The sequence below is a fragment of the Octodon degus genome, unplaced genomic scaffold, assembly GCF_000260255.1.
Source record: "Octodon degus isolate 3935 unplaced genomic scaffold, OctDeg1.0 scaffold00008, whole genome shotgun sequence".
In the NCBI taxonomy this organism is placed as follows: Eukaryota; Metazoa; Chordata; class Mammalia; order Rodentia; family Octodontidae; genus Octodon; species Octodon degus.
Window position 1 is genome coordinate 7,548,995 of NW_004524584.1, and position 13,025 is coordinate 7,562,019.

At 52.0% G+C, this 13,025-nt stretch overlaps 1 protein-coding gene across 3 annotated transcripts in view; it reads left to right on the forward strand.

Moving 5' to 3' along the window:
• Slco2a1 (solute carrier organic anion transporter family member 2A1) overlaps positions 1-12,770 on the forward strand; it is an 89,369-nt gene extending 76,599 nt beyond the window's left edge. The window contains exons 12-16 of one of the 3 annotated variants that reach the window (XM_023705072.1): positions 1,165-1,336; positions 3,569-3,726; positions 6,971-7,035; positions 9,352-9,475; positions 10,329-10,449. In XM_023705072.1, coding sequence (XP_023560840.1) covers positions 1,165-1,336; positions 3,569-3,726; positions 6,971-7,035; positions 9,352-9,475; positions 10,329-10,449 — 640 coding nt within the window. Of the gene's footprint in view, positions 1-1,164; positions 1,337-3,568; positions 3,727-6,970; positions 7,036-9,351; positions 9,476-10,328 lie in introns of all 3 variants that reach the window. The other 2 variants (XM_023705077.1, XM_004625006.3) reach the window with 2 other exon arrangements.
• The last annotated feature ends 255 nt before the right edge of the window (positions 12,771-13,025 follow it).

Genomic DNA, 13,025 nt, shown 5'->3' on the forward strand with positions numbered 1-13,025 from the left:
CCTGTGAGCGGGGATGCGGAGCAAGGAGAATGTTCATTTCCCCGGATGCCACCTTAGAGCAGCCTTCTCCTTTGCACTTTGCTTAATTAGGTCACACGATTTGAAAAACACTGCACCTCCGTGTTTTCTCTTTCTCTTTGAAATGACCTCCTCTGTCTTGAGCAGGTGAAGAAGGAAAGGGTTATGAGGAAAGGAGGGTTGCTTGGGGTGGGGAATGCACTGCTTCTCTGTAGCTTTGTTGTAGATTGAGAGAAGGAATTATGGATGCCTTCAGGCTTTGGGGTGTTTTTTTTTTTTTTTTTTTGTGGTACCAGAGATTGGACTCGGAACCTTGCGCTTGCCAGGCAAGCACTTATTCCACTGAGCTATCTCTCCGGCCCCACTGGGTGGCTTTTAAGGGGAGGTTAACAAAGGGCTTAGAACTCAGCATACCTAAGTTCTAGTCATGGTTCTCTTTATTAGTTGGGGAAAGTTACTTAACTCATCTAAGTTTCAGTTTTCTCATCCACAAAAGGTGAAGATGTACTGTGATGACTATGCATGAAAAGCTGCAAGGTCTTGTGCCTGGCACATAAGAGCTGACCATAACTTGTAACCATCATTACTAGTAGTATGTTACTATAATTTATTGACCTCTATTGCAACCTTCCCCAAAGATAGTGAATATCAGCTATAGGGATGATGGGAACAGCAAGTAGACCACTGAAATCCCGTGTTGATGTCTATATGGCCCATAAGGCAAGTGACCAATGACAGATCCAGCTGTCTCAAGTGGTCCCAGCTTGGCTGGAAGAGGACAGAAGCCAAACACTGCCTGTGGCTCTCCTGCTGCTTCTGTCATTTCTCTCCTTCAAGTTTTGTTTGGTTAGTTACTCTGAGTCCTACTATGGCACAGAGTTTGCTGACCAAGCCTTTCCAACCAAGAAATTATTGGGTTTAAGCTGCAAATGTCAGAAGAAATGGAGAGGCGCTGCAACCCCAAACAGTGGCAGAGTCATTGTTGGCTCCAACACGCATAATTCTGATCCCAAGGTGGCACTGGCCCAAGACAAACAGAGACACACAGGCCCATTAGCCAGGCCAGGAACTCACACTGGGCTGGAGTGTAGAATTATTTCTTTGGTCTTTCTTTGTTTGATTCTTTGTTTCCTGTTTTGCTGGCAGCACATCAAGTTCTATACATCCACAGCCGCCTCCTCCTGCCTGCCGCAGGGACTGCTCTTGCCCGGATTCCATCTTCCACCCTGTCTGCGGAGACAATGGAATCGAGTACCTTTCTCCTTGCCATGCCGGCTGCAGCAGCATCAACACAAACTTTACTGGCTCCAAGCAACTGGTGAGGGCATCAGGAGCAGCCCCAGGCAGTCTTAGAGCTCACTGAGTGTCCTCACAGACTGCTCCTAGGCTCCCAGACTCATTACCAGCATCCTGGCTTCTGCTGGGCTCCATCCAGCCTCTCTGCACCTCCCCTGCCTTAGGGTCGTATCCTGGTGCCTCTAGCCCAAAGTCAGTTAGAGATCGGCCCAAGTCCAATGAGCTTGCACGCCAGACCTGACAATGATCACAGCAGGAACAAGTCAAAGCACTTCACCCTCCACCACTGGGGCCTTCAAGCCTCATTCTGAAAGGTCCTGAGGGGTGCTTCTGGGTCCTACACCCTTTATCTGCTGCAAACCTCACTGACTTGCCTAGGTAAACTGAGAGCAGAAAGCCTCTGCGACATGAGTCGGAAGGTCATTTGCTTCAACCCCTCTGTTCCCAGGGATGCCTCACAACTGGCCCAAAGTCATGCAGCTGTAGACTAGAAGCCAGAGGCCGGCCTCATGCAGGGCACCAAGGTTCAAGGCCCCGTATCTGTTGGCTGCCAGCCTTCCTCCTGGACAACCACATTAACATGCTCACCTGCTGAGGTCCTGTCCCTCTAAGAACCATGGCACCAGGTCTCCTAGGGTTAGTCAACAGCAAACCATCCTGTCATTTGTTTAGGTAATGAACAAATAGTGAACACTGGATACAGCCACAGGCATGGAGAATGTGGATGTGGGTCTCTCAGAGTCCCTGCTCTCACTGAGTTTGCAAATAAAAGCACAGGATAGTGTTAGAAAGTAACCCATGCCAGGGAGAAACCATGGGACAGAGTGCCCAGGGGGGCCTTGCCAAGGAGGTGACATTAGAACTGAAAAATGTCAGAAGCAAACATGGGAAGACCTGGGAGAAAAGCCTGGCAGTGTGAGGAGGGTCAGGGCTTGGCTGAGCTGGGTGTGCTGTCCAGAAAAAGATACAATGCAGGTGGGCCCTGCTGGACCAGGAGCAGGCTGGGGGCCAGCTTAGGTACCTGGTGTCCTTTCTCCACAAGCAATGGGAGTCCATGTGCTGCCACAGGTTCCCCTGAGGACAGTGACATGCCTGTTCCCTGCGGCTCTGCAGAGGGCATGGCCCAACCAGCTCCCCTTTACCTGCCACCCTCTGTGAGAGGTGAAGCAAGATTGCTTCCCAGCTACCTCTGTGTGCAGAGGAGTGTGGCGCTCTCAGGCAGAGAGGATAAGGAGGCTGGACAAGACACTCCCTCTGTGGCCTTCAAGCTGGAGGAGCCTGTGCTGGCTTCTGTGGTTTTCTTATCTTTATTTACTCACCTCTGATTCATCCTGTCCCAAAAATAATCTTGGCAAGTTTCCAATAACAACACAAGTACATAAAGGTTAAAAATCCATTAGCATAACATAAAGGGGGAAACCCTATGGGTTAAAAATCTAGACTGAGGAGGATAACAGCAATACAGCACACAACCGCCTTCTGTGCTTCCTAGGAGCCAACGCAAAAGAGCACAGAGTTCCCACTGACCGACAGAAGGAAGAATAGCAGCTCCATGCTTCCAATATTGGCCTGACTACTATGGTACTTACATGATCACAGGCTGGGCCACCAGACACCACAGGAAGGAAGGTGAAGGCCATTAGTACCCAGTGGCTGCCAAAGTGAGATGTATAATACTACTGAGCCATCTAGACTGGCAGACTTGACACAGGGGCCTCTTTGGAGGCCTATCTAGACAGGAGTTCCTTTCAAGTAGGAAGCTCCTTCGAAGGAGAAAAGGACCCAGAGCTCGGTTTATGCTGTCAGTGCCCCCATTTACAGCTTCCCCTGCCAGCAGTGCGTAGGCGACACAAACAACCCTGACAGCCACCACAGCTGGGCGTGGGGTAGGCCTGGCCCACCACAGAGCTCGCTCCCAGCCCCTGGTGGCAAGCAGAGGGGTCTTACCCTGGTGTAAGGATCTTGGCATCATGTAAGACCAGGAGCCCGACCTGTGCTGCTGGAGCCCAGACCACGCTGGAGGACAGTCGTGTTCTGGTGGACACGACTGCTGCTGCCTGAACACCGAGGGCCCCCGGGGCACCTTCCAAGGTTCACTTTCTCCACTTCCAAATCCAGGCTGATCCTCCTCGGGACCTGCAGGGCAGAGGGTTTAACCCACAGCAACTCAGGCAAGAGCTGATAGAGATATTGGAAGTGTTTGGAGATGAATCAAGACAAACTTGCCCTCTTTTCCCTCCCTTTCCTCTTCAAGATCTATCTGAACTGCAGCTGTGTGGCTGGGAGATCAGCAAAGACAGGATCGTGCCCCATCTCCTGTGCCCACTTCCTGCTCCCCACCATCTTCCTCATCTCCTTCGCAGCCCTGATCGCCTGCATCTCCCACAACCCCCTCTACATGATGGTTCTGCGGTGAGTGGCGCCCCGGGGCCCGGCTTAGGCTTGCCCTTTCCCACGTCTCCCTCTGTCTTTAGCCCCTACTGCCCACATTTCATCTCACCTCCCTCAGAGTCCTATAAATGACAGCATGCAAGGCTCCTTTGGTAAGGCGAGCAGACAATACTAACGGCCGTGGGGCCACGCGCTACACTAAGCTCCACGCTGTGCCTGGTTCAGCCCCACAGCACCTGTGCGACACAGGCCTGTTAGTGCCTCTCTTCTACATTATTAGCCTGGGAAGATAGAGCTGGTGCCTGGCCGAACCACATTTTAAAGCCAGGTATCTGACTCCCTGGCCTGCAATGCCAGCAGATTCCCTTTTTTTTTTTTAAATCCTGAGAGAACCGAGAGGAAGGAAGAGAATTCAGTTGAGTGTACAAAGTCAAGGCAGGAAAATAAGGCATGTTCCAGAGACAGAGTGGGAGGAAAGGCCCCAAAGGAGACAAGGGCAGTATTCTGGGAGCCTCAGCCAAGTCCTCAGGCCAGGAGGGCCAGGCTGACCAGGTAGGAGGGAAGGAGAGGGGTACCCCAGTACCTACAGCTGGTGCTGCTCAGGCTTTTACAAGGACCATTCCTCCCTTCTCCTCCTTCTGTGGAGACAGCAGCACTGCACCCAGGCTAACCTGCATTACTCTCCGGCTGCCTCACCGCACTCCCTCTTATCCTCACTCGCCTCAAGAGCAGGGAGGAACACAGGCCTCAGAACCCTGGTGCCAAGGGCAAAGTCCCTGCTCCTCCAAATAGTCACTGGCTGAGTGTCCTTGGGTGTTGCCTGACTTTACCAGCCTCAGGATCCTTGCTTATAAAGTGCAGTCGATATCGACCTCAAAGTGTTAGTGGCAGGATTTATTGATTGGTGCTTTACATACTGGTTAGTTATCACTATTAAGCAAATCATCGTCACAGTTAACAGCTAGCTAGGTGCCCAGGACCTGTTTTCTCCTTCGCAGCCCTGATCGCCTGCATCTCCCACAACCCCCTCTACATGATGGTTCTGCGGTGAGTGGTGCCCCGGGGCCCGGCTTAGGCTTACAGAAGGCAAGGAGACAAGGAGAAGCAGAAGCAATCCCTTGTCAAGATCTCCCATTTTCTTTTATTCACAAGTCAGCTCTCCAGCTCATCTAAAAACTCCTTTTCCCAAAGGAAAACTCCACAGTGAAGACAAAGGACTTGATTACAGCGCAGAAGAGGCAGGACTGTCATGTTACATCACGCTGTATCTCTGCCCCCCGAAGCCTACACGGGTGGGGTGGAAGGTCCCATGTGTGAGCTCTGAACACACCCCAGCTGAGGACCCTGAGCTCAGGAGGGCCACTACTTACACTGTCCGCCTCTTCTTACTGCCCCCATCCTGTGTATTCCACAGACCCGCACTTTGCCCAAGGCACTTCAGTGGGATTCCCTTCTTGTACCCCAGGTTCAGATAGACCATAGTAGAACCTCTGAGCTGAGGCAAATTGCATGAGACCATCAAAAGAAGAGGAGACGGGGTAAGGAAATCTCATAGGGAAGTTTCTAGGCAGCAGGGGGTGAGGACAATCCCAATCCAAAGCCAGGAGGGAAAGTTGTGGAGAACAGAGCATCATGTCAACAATAGGATGGTCTTTTCTAGGAACCATCCCCTTTCTGAGTCTGTTCAGGAGCTAGGATAAAACTGGACAGGAGGCCCGAGGATCTCAAAAAGGCTTACAGATAAATCTTACAGGAAAAAAATGACAGAATGAATACTATTTGCGGTGAAGATGAAGCTTAAAGATGACTTTGTCTCAAGCATTATATCTACTAGTCCTGGGCCCCAGCCGGCATGGGAGCATAGACTGGCAGCAAAACTGAAGATGTGGAAGGAGAGAGAATGGTTGGAAACCCAAGAGCAAGTCACGGTCAACTGGGGCAGACACCAGAGGGGCCCAAGACCTCCATCAAGAGCCAGAATAGGGTTCCCTAGTTTCACTCAGCTGAGAATCTGCTCAGGTTAAAGACCAAGACCCGGGGGCACCTATTATGGACTGACCCACTGGGTGGGTGGGGGGACTTGCAGGCAAAAGAGAGCATGAATTGTCAGGCTTATTCTCTGGGGGTCCCCTGGGGTCTCCTTCCCTCCCCGGCCTACACTCCAGTGATTACCTCTTTGTTGTGCCCTTCCTCGGGGAATCTGGAAGAAACCACCTTTCCAATGTGCTGGCAGAACTTTGATAGTGAAGGTGAACAAACTGCAGGGCTCTGGGGAGCTACCTTCCTCTCTGCCTCCTCAGCCCCAAGTGCTTTTTCCTGACAAGCACCCACCCAGATGTGTGTGTGTGCTCAGAGCAAAGTCCAGAGACAGGTCACCCAGTGGGTGCCTCTGCTGGCCAGCTCAGGGCGCTTCACCTCCTGCAAGAGCTTGTCCTCCGCTTCTCTATCCAACGGGAACAGCAGGGCCGGGCCGTCCACCCCGTCTCCAACCCTCTGTCTCAACCAAACAAACTTCTCTCTGTAGAAGGAAGAGGGTTAGCGGCAGCAACAACTACCAAATTTGCAAGACCGTGTACCAAAAAAATATGTAAAGTCCTTGGCTCAAAAGTAATTAAGAATTTCAAGACAGCCACAGTAGAATGCTAAATCAAACATATGCCCTTCTGTGGGTGGAGTCCTGTGTAGCTGTAGAGCTGGCCTGGGGCGAAGCACCTTGCAGGGTGCACAGAAGCTCACAGCCCAGTGTTCTGATTACATCAGGGATATCTTTTCCTAGTACAAGATGCTCTAAAGGAGCTGTTCAGACCTGCTGCTGTAAACACACTGCTACCACCCTTCTCTCCACTCACTGTATCTCCTGTCCTCTTTCTTGTCAAGTGGACTCTGGACAGTCCTGAAAATCATGTAGACCCATGAGCCTCAAACTTGACCTTACGTGATCCCCTGGGAAGACTTGGGAAAGCACAGATTGCTCAGCCTCACCCCAGAGTTGCCACCTCTTCTCAATACAACCATGCATTAGACACACGGCCTGAGAACCTGCATTCCTAACAAGAGCCCAGGCAATGCTGCTGATCCACGAGCCATACTCTCGGAGCCGCTCACGTAACAGAAGCGCTCAGGCCAGGGTAATCCAGTCAGTGAAGTGGCTTGCCACATCACGTGAGGACAGGCTGGGACCTGCTCTGGGGCTGGTTGTCCCCTTCCCCGGGAGAGAGTACATGCCTGAAGCTTCCCTCCGCTGATTTCCTATTTTCTTCTTCAGTGTGGTGAACCAAGAGGAAAAGTCATTTGCCATCGGGGTCCAGTTCTTGCTCATGCGCTTGCTGGGTAAGTGTCCCAGAGCCCCTCACCCAGGAGTGGCCCAGGCTATCGGCATGTAGGGATCAGGGTAGGGCTGGGGGAAGCCCCATCTCATCTCCACTATGCATAATCGACAGCAGATGCCAAGCCCTACATGGACTGTTTCCCTGATTGCTTGAGGTTAGGAAAGATTCTACTGATGGCATTAATTCCAAAGTAAACTGCATAAGAAAAATGGAAAGTAGACACAGTCGGCAATGCCTAATACAGAGTTTAAAAGCAGGTATTTTTAAATCTTAAGAATTCGCTGTAGGAACAAAACCTTGCATTCCTGCTCCAGACAGAACAGCAGCCGAGCCCAAGCCTGGCCTCCTTCCCATTTTGCAAAACTTGCTCCTCCGACTGCTGCTCAGCAAATTTTCCTTCTGCGTGGTGTCTTCTGCCTGTGAACTCTTGTCTGTGCTCAAGCAGTCCAGAGCCCACAGGGGGAATCGAGCTGTACACACGTGACCAGCAGTGTCCCCCTACAAGGGAGTGGGAAGCCCCATTTGTCCTCGGGAGCATGGGCTGGGTATGGAGGACAAATTTCAGGCCTTTCCATGACTGCTGACACAGAGCAGCTCCACACTGACACATCGGTGCTCTGGATTGGGCACCAGGCTGCAGCAGGGAGACGCTTGCAATGACACAAGTCAAGGGATCGAATCCACCAGAGGGTGTATTTGTTAAGGACCTCATGAGTGTGAAGTGCAGTGGGGAAAAATGTAGATTCCAACCAGAGGGACTTCGGTTGCTATCAACACACGTTTTGCCAACTGAAATCTCTCCGCACTCTTACCCAGAAGGCTGCATCCACAGCTCGCCCTGCCGTGGCTTCCATCCTTCCCAAGGGTGTTGGCCATGGCCCATCTGCGGCCGGCTGAGGGAGAGCCTTTGCAGGGCCCAATCTGATCCATGGGCTGATGAGAAATGAACTTTTCCAGTGGGATTTCTTGGCTTCAGGCCACTTGCTTTTCTTCTCCTGGTTGACTTCCTTTGAGTCTTTTCAGACCCTGCCCCTCTGGCCTGTATTATAAACACAGAGGATGAAAGCCGAAGTTTCTGCCCCATCTCCTGCCAGAGGCTCTGGTGTCATTAATAGCTCCTCTGGCGTTTTCATTTATAACTTCTTCTATAACTCATTTATAATCTGCTCTGAAGCCTGCACTGGGAAGAAGACCTTGTACTTCTCCCAGTCCAGCCACCAGCTGCCAAGAGCCCTGCTTCTTTCAGTGACCCTGAAAATTACCACTTTCTCCCACTGCTCAACACTCCAGATACTTTTGTTTTCCCACTGAGCCCAGCAGTTCAATGTGGGGGTCACTCAGGCTTTGCAGAGAGTCCATTCATCAGTGCAGAACTAGAGGTCGACGGGAGGATTTCCTCTTTATGAACTCCAGCACATTCACAATTGCCCACTGAGATCTGGCTGAGTTTTTGCCTGGATTTTATTTTTACTGAGACATGGAGGTCTGTTCTTTGGGCCTGTTTCTATTCCTTGTTCACCTGTAGACAGAAGTAAGCAGGGTCTGAGTAGAGAGGCCACTTCTAGAAGCTTCCAGCCCAGGAGTGGGGCAATAAGTACAATGGATTGCATCTTTCTTTCCTTTAGAAGCAGCCACCGGGAAGCTGAACTGTGGCTTCCAGTATGGGAAGGCCCACGTTCAGTGTGAATCCTGGACCAGCCCCACCTCAGCCCAGTGACTGCCTAAAACACACTAGCTACTGCTAGTGACACAGAGTAGAGGTTCCCAGAATATCACACCCAGTAAGGCACAGAGCCTGCTGGCCCAGGTCAGACCATTCAGGGGCTGGGATATTCAGGCTGTCTAGGGCTGAGGCTCAGAGAACCAGGCCCAGCAGGTCAGTATGAGGTCGTCAACGAATGAGTGATTTCAGATTCCGTAAGCCAGGGTTCAGAGTGCAGCCTTGAGCTCCAGCTCAGCTTCTCCTGGTTGTGGGCAGGAACCTGCTCGTCAGGACCCTGTAAAGCCAGGAAGTGAGGCCTCTGCTGGGGCCAGCCTCAGCGTGAGAACTGCTGTGTGTCTGAATTGGCAACAAGGTGACCCTGTGACTCATCATGCCCTGAAAAGATGGCCCAGGTCCCTTTTATCTCCTAAGCTTTCTGGTAAAAGAGAAATTTAGGCTGCACTGGCAGCTATTCTGCCTTCTCAAGCCAGCGGGACGCTGAGGGGAGGGCAGAGCCATCCTCCCGTGTGGGAACAGGGCAGCGGTGCTGGGGGGCCTCCGCCTGCACTTCCCTATGACCCGGCCTCTCAGAACTCTCTTCCCTGCTGCTGCCAGCCTGGCTGCCGTCTCCAGCCCTCTACGGTCTCGCCATTGACTACTCCTGCATCTGGTGGAACTCAAAGTGCTCAGGGAGGCGAGGGGCCTGTGTCTATTATGACAACGATGCTCTCCGGGACAGGTAAGGGTCCCAGCCCCTGAACCCAAGCAGGTCATGGTCATATACCTAGTAGTCATGGTGGAGGCTGCTGACAGGAGAGGACCCGAGGGGCCCTCCCACAGGGCCTGCCATGGACAGGAGCGGGGGCTAACGTGATAGGCACTTCAGGGTGCACAGGGAGTCAGCCAGCCACTGAGACGGTTCCCTCATCACTGGCCCCACAGTGCACTGCAGAAGTAGTGCAAGGGAAAGGAAGTGCTGGTGCAGACTGAGGGGCACAGGCTGTGGGTGTGGAGAAACACCCAGCCAGCCTCTGATTACTCAGAGGGGCCCCGTCGTGGCTCCTGCAGGGGTAAGCCGTGGCTAGTGGAAGCCCATGGGGCTCTGCTTCCCCTGACCCCACACACGGTCCTGCCACCTTACCTGCTGCCATCCCCACACAAACAGAAACTGCAGGGAAGGTGGCTTTGAGAGGGCTGGGGAAGGGGGGGCTCGAAGCACTGTAGGACTGGCGGAGCAGGCCAGGAGCCAGACCAAGCAATGGGGCGACAAGAAGATGTTCCTTCCTTCTCCCTCTGCTGGGAGAACAGGCCCCTCCAGGGCTGGCTGGCAGAGCCGTGCCACCTCTGATACTATGCTGGCTGTGGCTGTGGAGGGCTGAGAAGCACTGGAGTCCCATGTTTGCTCTTGAGAGATTTATATCTTCCCGAGTCTAGAGTGAGAACGAGATGTCCACCTGGGTAGTGTCAGTCTCAGTCTCACCTCAGTGATGGCAGCCACATTCCCTGGGCCTTTCTCTGGCGGGTGGCTGGATCCTGGGCAGGAGGCTGCAGAGACACTGGCCCTCACCACTCCTGTCTCCTCCACCCCACAGGTACCTGGGCCTGCAGATGGGCTACAAGGCCCTGGGCATACTGCTGCTTTGCTTTATCAGCTGGAAGGTGAAAAAGAACAGAGAGTACAATGTGCAGGAGAAGGCCACAGACCTCATCTGAGCCTCTCCTATCCAGTGCCTGCTCCAAGTGAACCCTGTCTCCTCCAAATGTGCCCACATCCACTAATGTTAACACATCTCTTCCTTTTTGTTTTTTAAATAAGAAAGAAAACCCCAGTCACCACTTGCCTTTCCTACCTCCTCTTCCCATGATTCCTGAAGGCTGATGCCTACCTGAGTTGAGTGGGCTCACAGCTGGAGGGCCCAGTCTTCCTTGGCTCCTTGGATGGGGACCCTATGTACTGAGCTGTCCTTACTACTGGGGCTCCAGACAAAGATGCCTACGTAGGCGGCCCCCGACACTGACCAACCCTGAGGCATTAAATGGAGTAAGAGGAAAGGGATGCACACTCCTTGCCAGGCAGTCAGGTTCTCCTGTCTGCCCACAGCCTGCAGAGAACAGAGTAAGAGGAGGAAGGGAAGGGCTGAGTCATTAAAAGCAAGAGCTGGGCTCCGGGAAGAGAAATCCAGCCTTTGCCCTTGCTGCATCTGGATTCACACGACATGGAGTTCAGGAGGGGCTGGCTGCCACTGCCCTGAGATCCTCCTGTCCTGCCCCTAAGAAGCCACTTGGAAACCACAGAGTCAGAAGTGCAGCAGACTCAGGCATCAAAGCAAGAACTGAAAAACCCTGACGTGGATCATCCAAATGCTAACTCCTGAACCCAAGACCTTTCTGTCCTTAAACCTGCATGAGCTTATCTTCCTCTTCCTGGGGCTACATGTCACCTGGTAGAAATCCACACATAGAGAAGACCCAAAAGGACCTGCCATGTGTCATGAGGCCCGACCTCTCACCTTCACCATGGGGATGAGACCTCTTTCATCTCAGAGCCCTCCCTACATTTCCCTGTGACCAGAGGATCGGGCTTCACATAGACTCCCCTGTACACTCTGGCCTGTATACAGAGGACTGAAGAGAGGTGGTCTCAGATGCCAGGAAAACACAGAATGAGGCAGAGAGAGGTCAGCTGAGACCACCTGGCTGGCAAGCTGCAGCCCACTAGACAGAGGCCAACAGGGCTGACCTTCCTAGCTTTAAACACACTATGCTCATCACCACTTTCTTGGCCTCTTCTCACTGCCTCCAGAAAGGTAGGCACCTTCTGTGAGCCAGTTCTAGGAGGCACTGCTGCTACATGATAAAGATTCAGAGATAGAAGCCAACAACAGACACCTTTCATCAGCAGTTCTTCTGCTTACTGGAGACCGCCTTTGTGCTCAGCCATGCCAGCATGTGGTTCTTCAGAGAGCTCCCCTCATATCTTACCTTGCTTCCCTCTACTGACATGAGGACCTCCCAGACAGTGCTTGGTGGGCAGTGTGGACAGGGAGGGGTGGGGGACGACACGTGCTTCTCAAACACAAGTATCCAAAGACTGCCCAAAAGGATCCTGACCGGCCTTGTGTGGCCCCGCCAGGCTGACTCTTAGGAATCAACAAGCAGGCTCACTGTGTCCGTGGAGCAGCTGGGCTTCTGCAGTACGTGATGTCTCAGTGCCACTTCTCTTAGAAGACATGTTTGAGAACACAGTGGAAACCACCTTATAAGATAACAAAAGTTACGTCCATGGCCAAACTGCTATGTGACTTGAAATCTGTGGAAGCCACTCTCCACTCGTCCTCTCAAAGCCACTACCCAGCCTGTTTCCATGCAGCTCAGTGGGGAAGGAGCTCTAAGCAAACTCAGGGGCCATTCTCAGCCTTTGCAATGGACCTGTTTGGAAAACAATTCTCTGCAGCTAACCCCTGTCTTTCTTACTGCAATTGACCAAGTCCTGAAGGCACTGACTTCCGCTGAGCTCATGGACAATGAATGCCAATCTCCAGGTTCTGGAAGCGTGGTGGCTCTCCCAAACTTTTATTCTATTATATTCCTATTAATATATTATAATTTTGCTACAGATAACACCTGGTCATGAATTTATGCTGTTACATATATCTACCATACAATAGGTGGAGCCTTCTAGGCAGAGTAAGTACCTATGTCAAAGCCCCCAGAGGCCTTATCTCACCACAGAGGGATTTGAGGTATGTGAGTCTAAACCTGTCAGCTTGGTGCTAAGCAGGCACCAGAAACGTGTTTCTTCAGTAAAATTATTCAGGTAACTGTCAAAGCCTCAGGGCACTGAGCTCTCAGGGAGCCTCATCCCTGCCCCAAGTGTATATCCAGAAGGAGAGTTGGACATGAACTGTCCGTGATACAAAGATGAACTAATGTCATAATCACAATTGACATCTTACTGCCCCTCCCTCAGGAAATCTTTTCTCTAATTCCAGCAGGGAATATGTAATGGCTTCCTTTCTTTTCTAGAAAAAAAAGAACTTCCTTGAGCATAAGATGCTCATAGAGGACGCTGCTACACTGTGGATTTTGTATTTTAAGGCCAAGAATCCATTTATGTAATTGGGAAGGGAACCCAGAAATGGCACTTTTTACTGGTCCTTCCATGAGGCTATGGGTGTTCCTCAAGCCCCGTGTGGGGAGTCAACAGTGCAACAGAGCTCTGGGCAAGCCCACATTGGTTCAGACTCCTGAGAAGTGTATCAACTGACAGGTCTTTGGTAAATTCAACT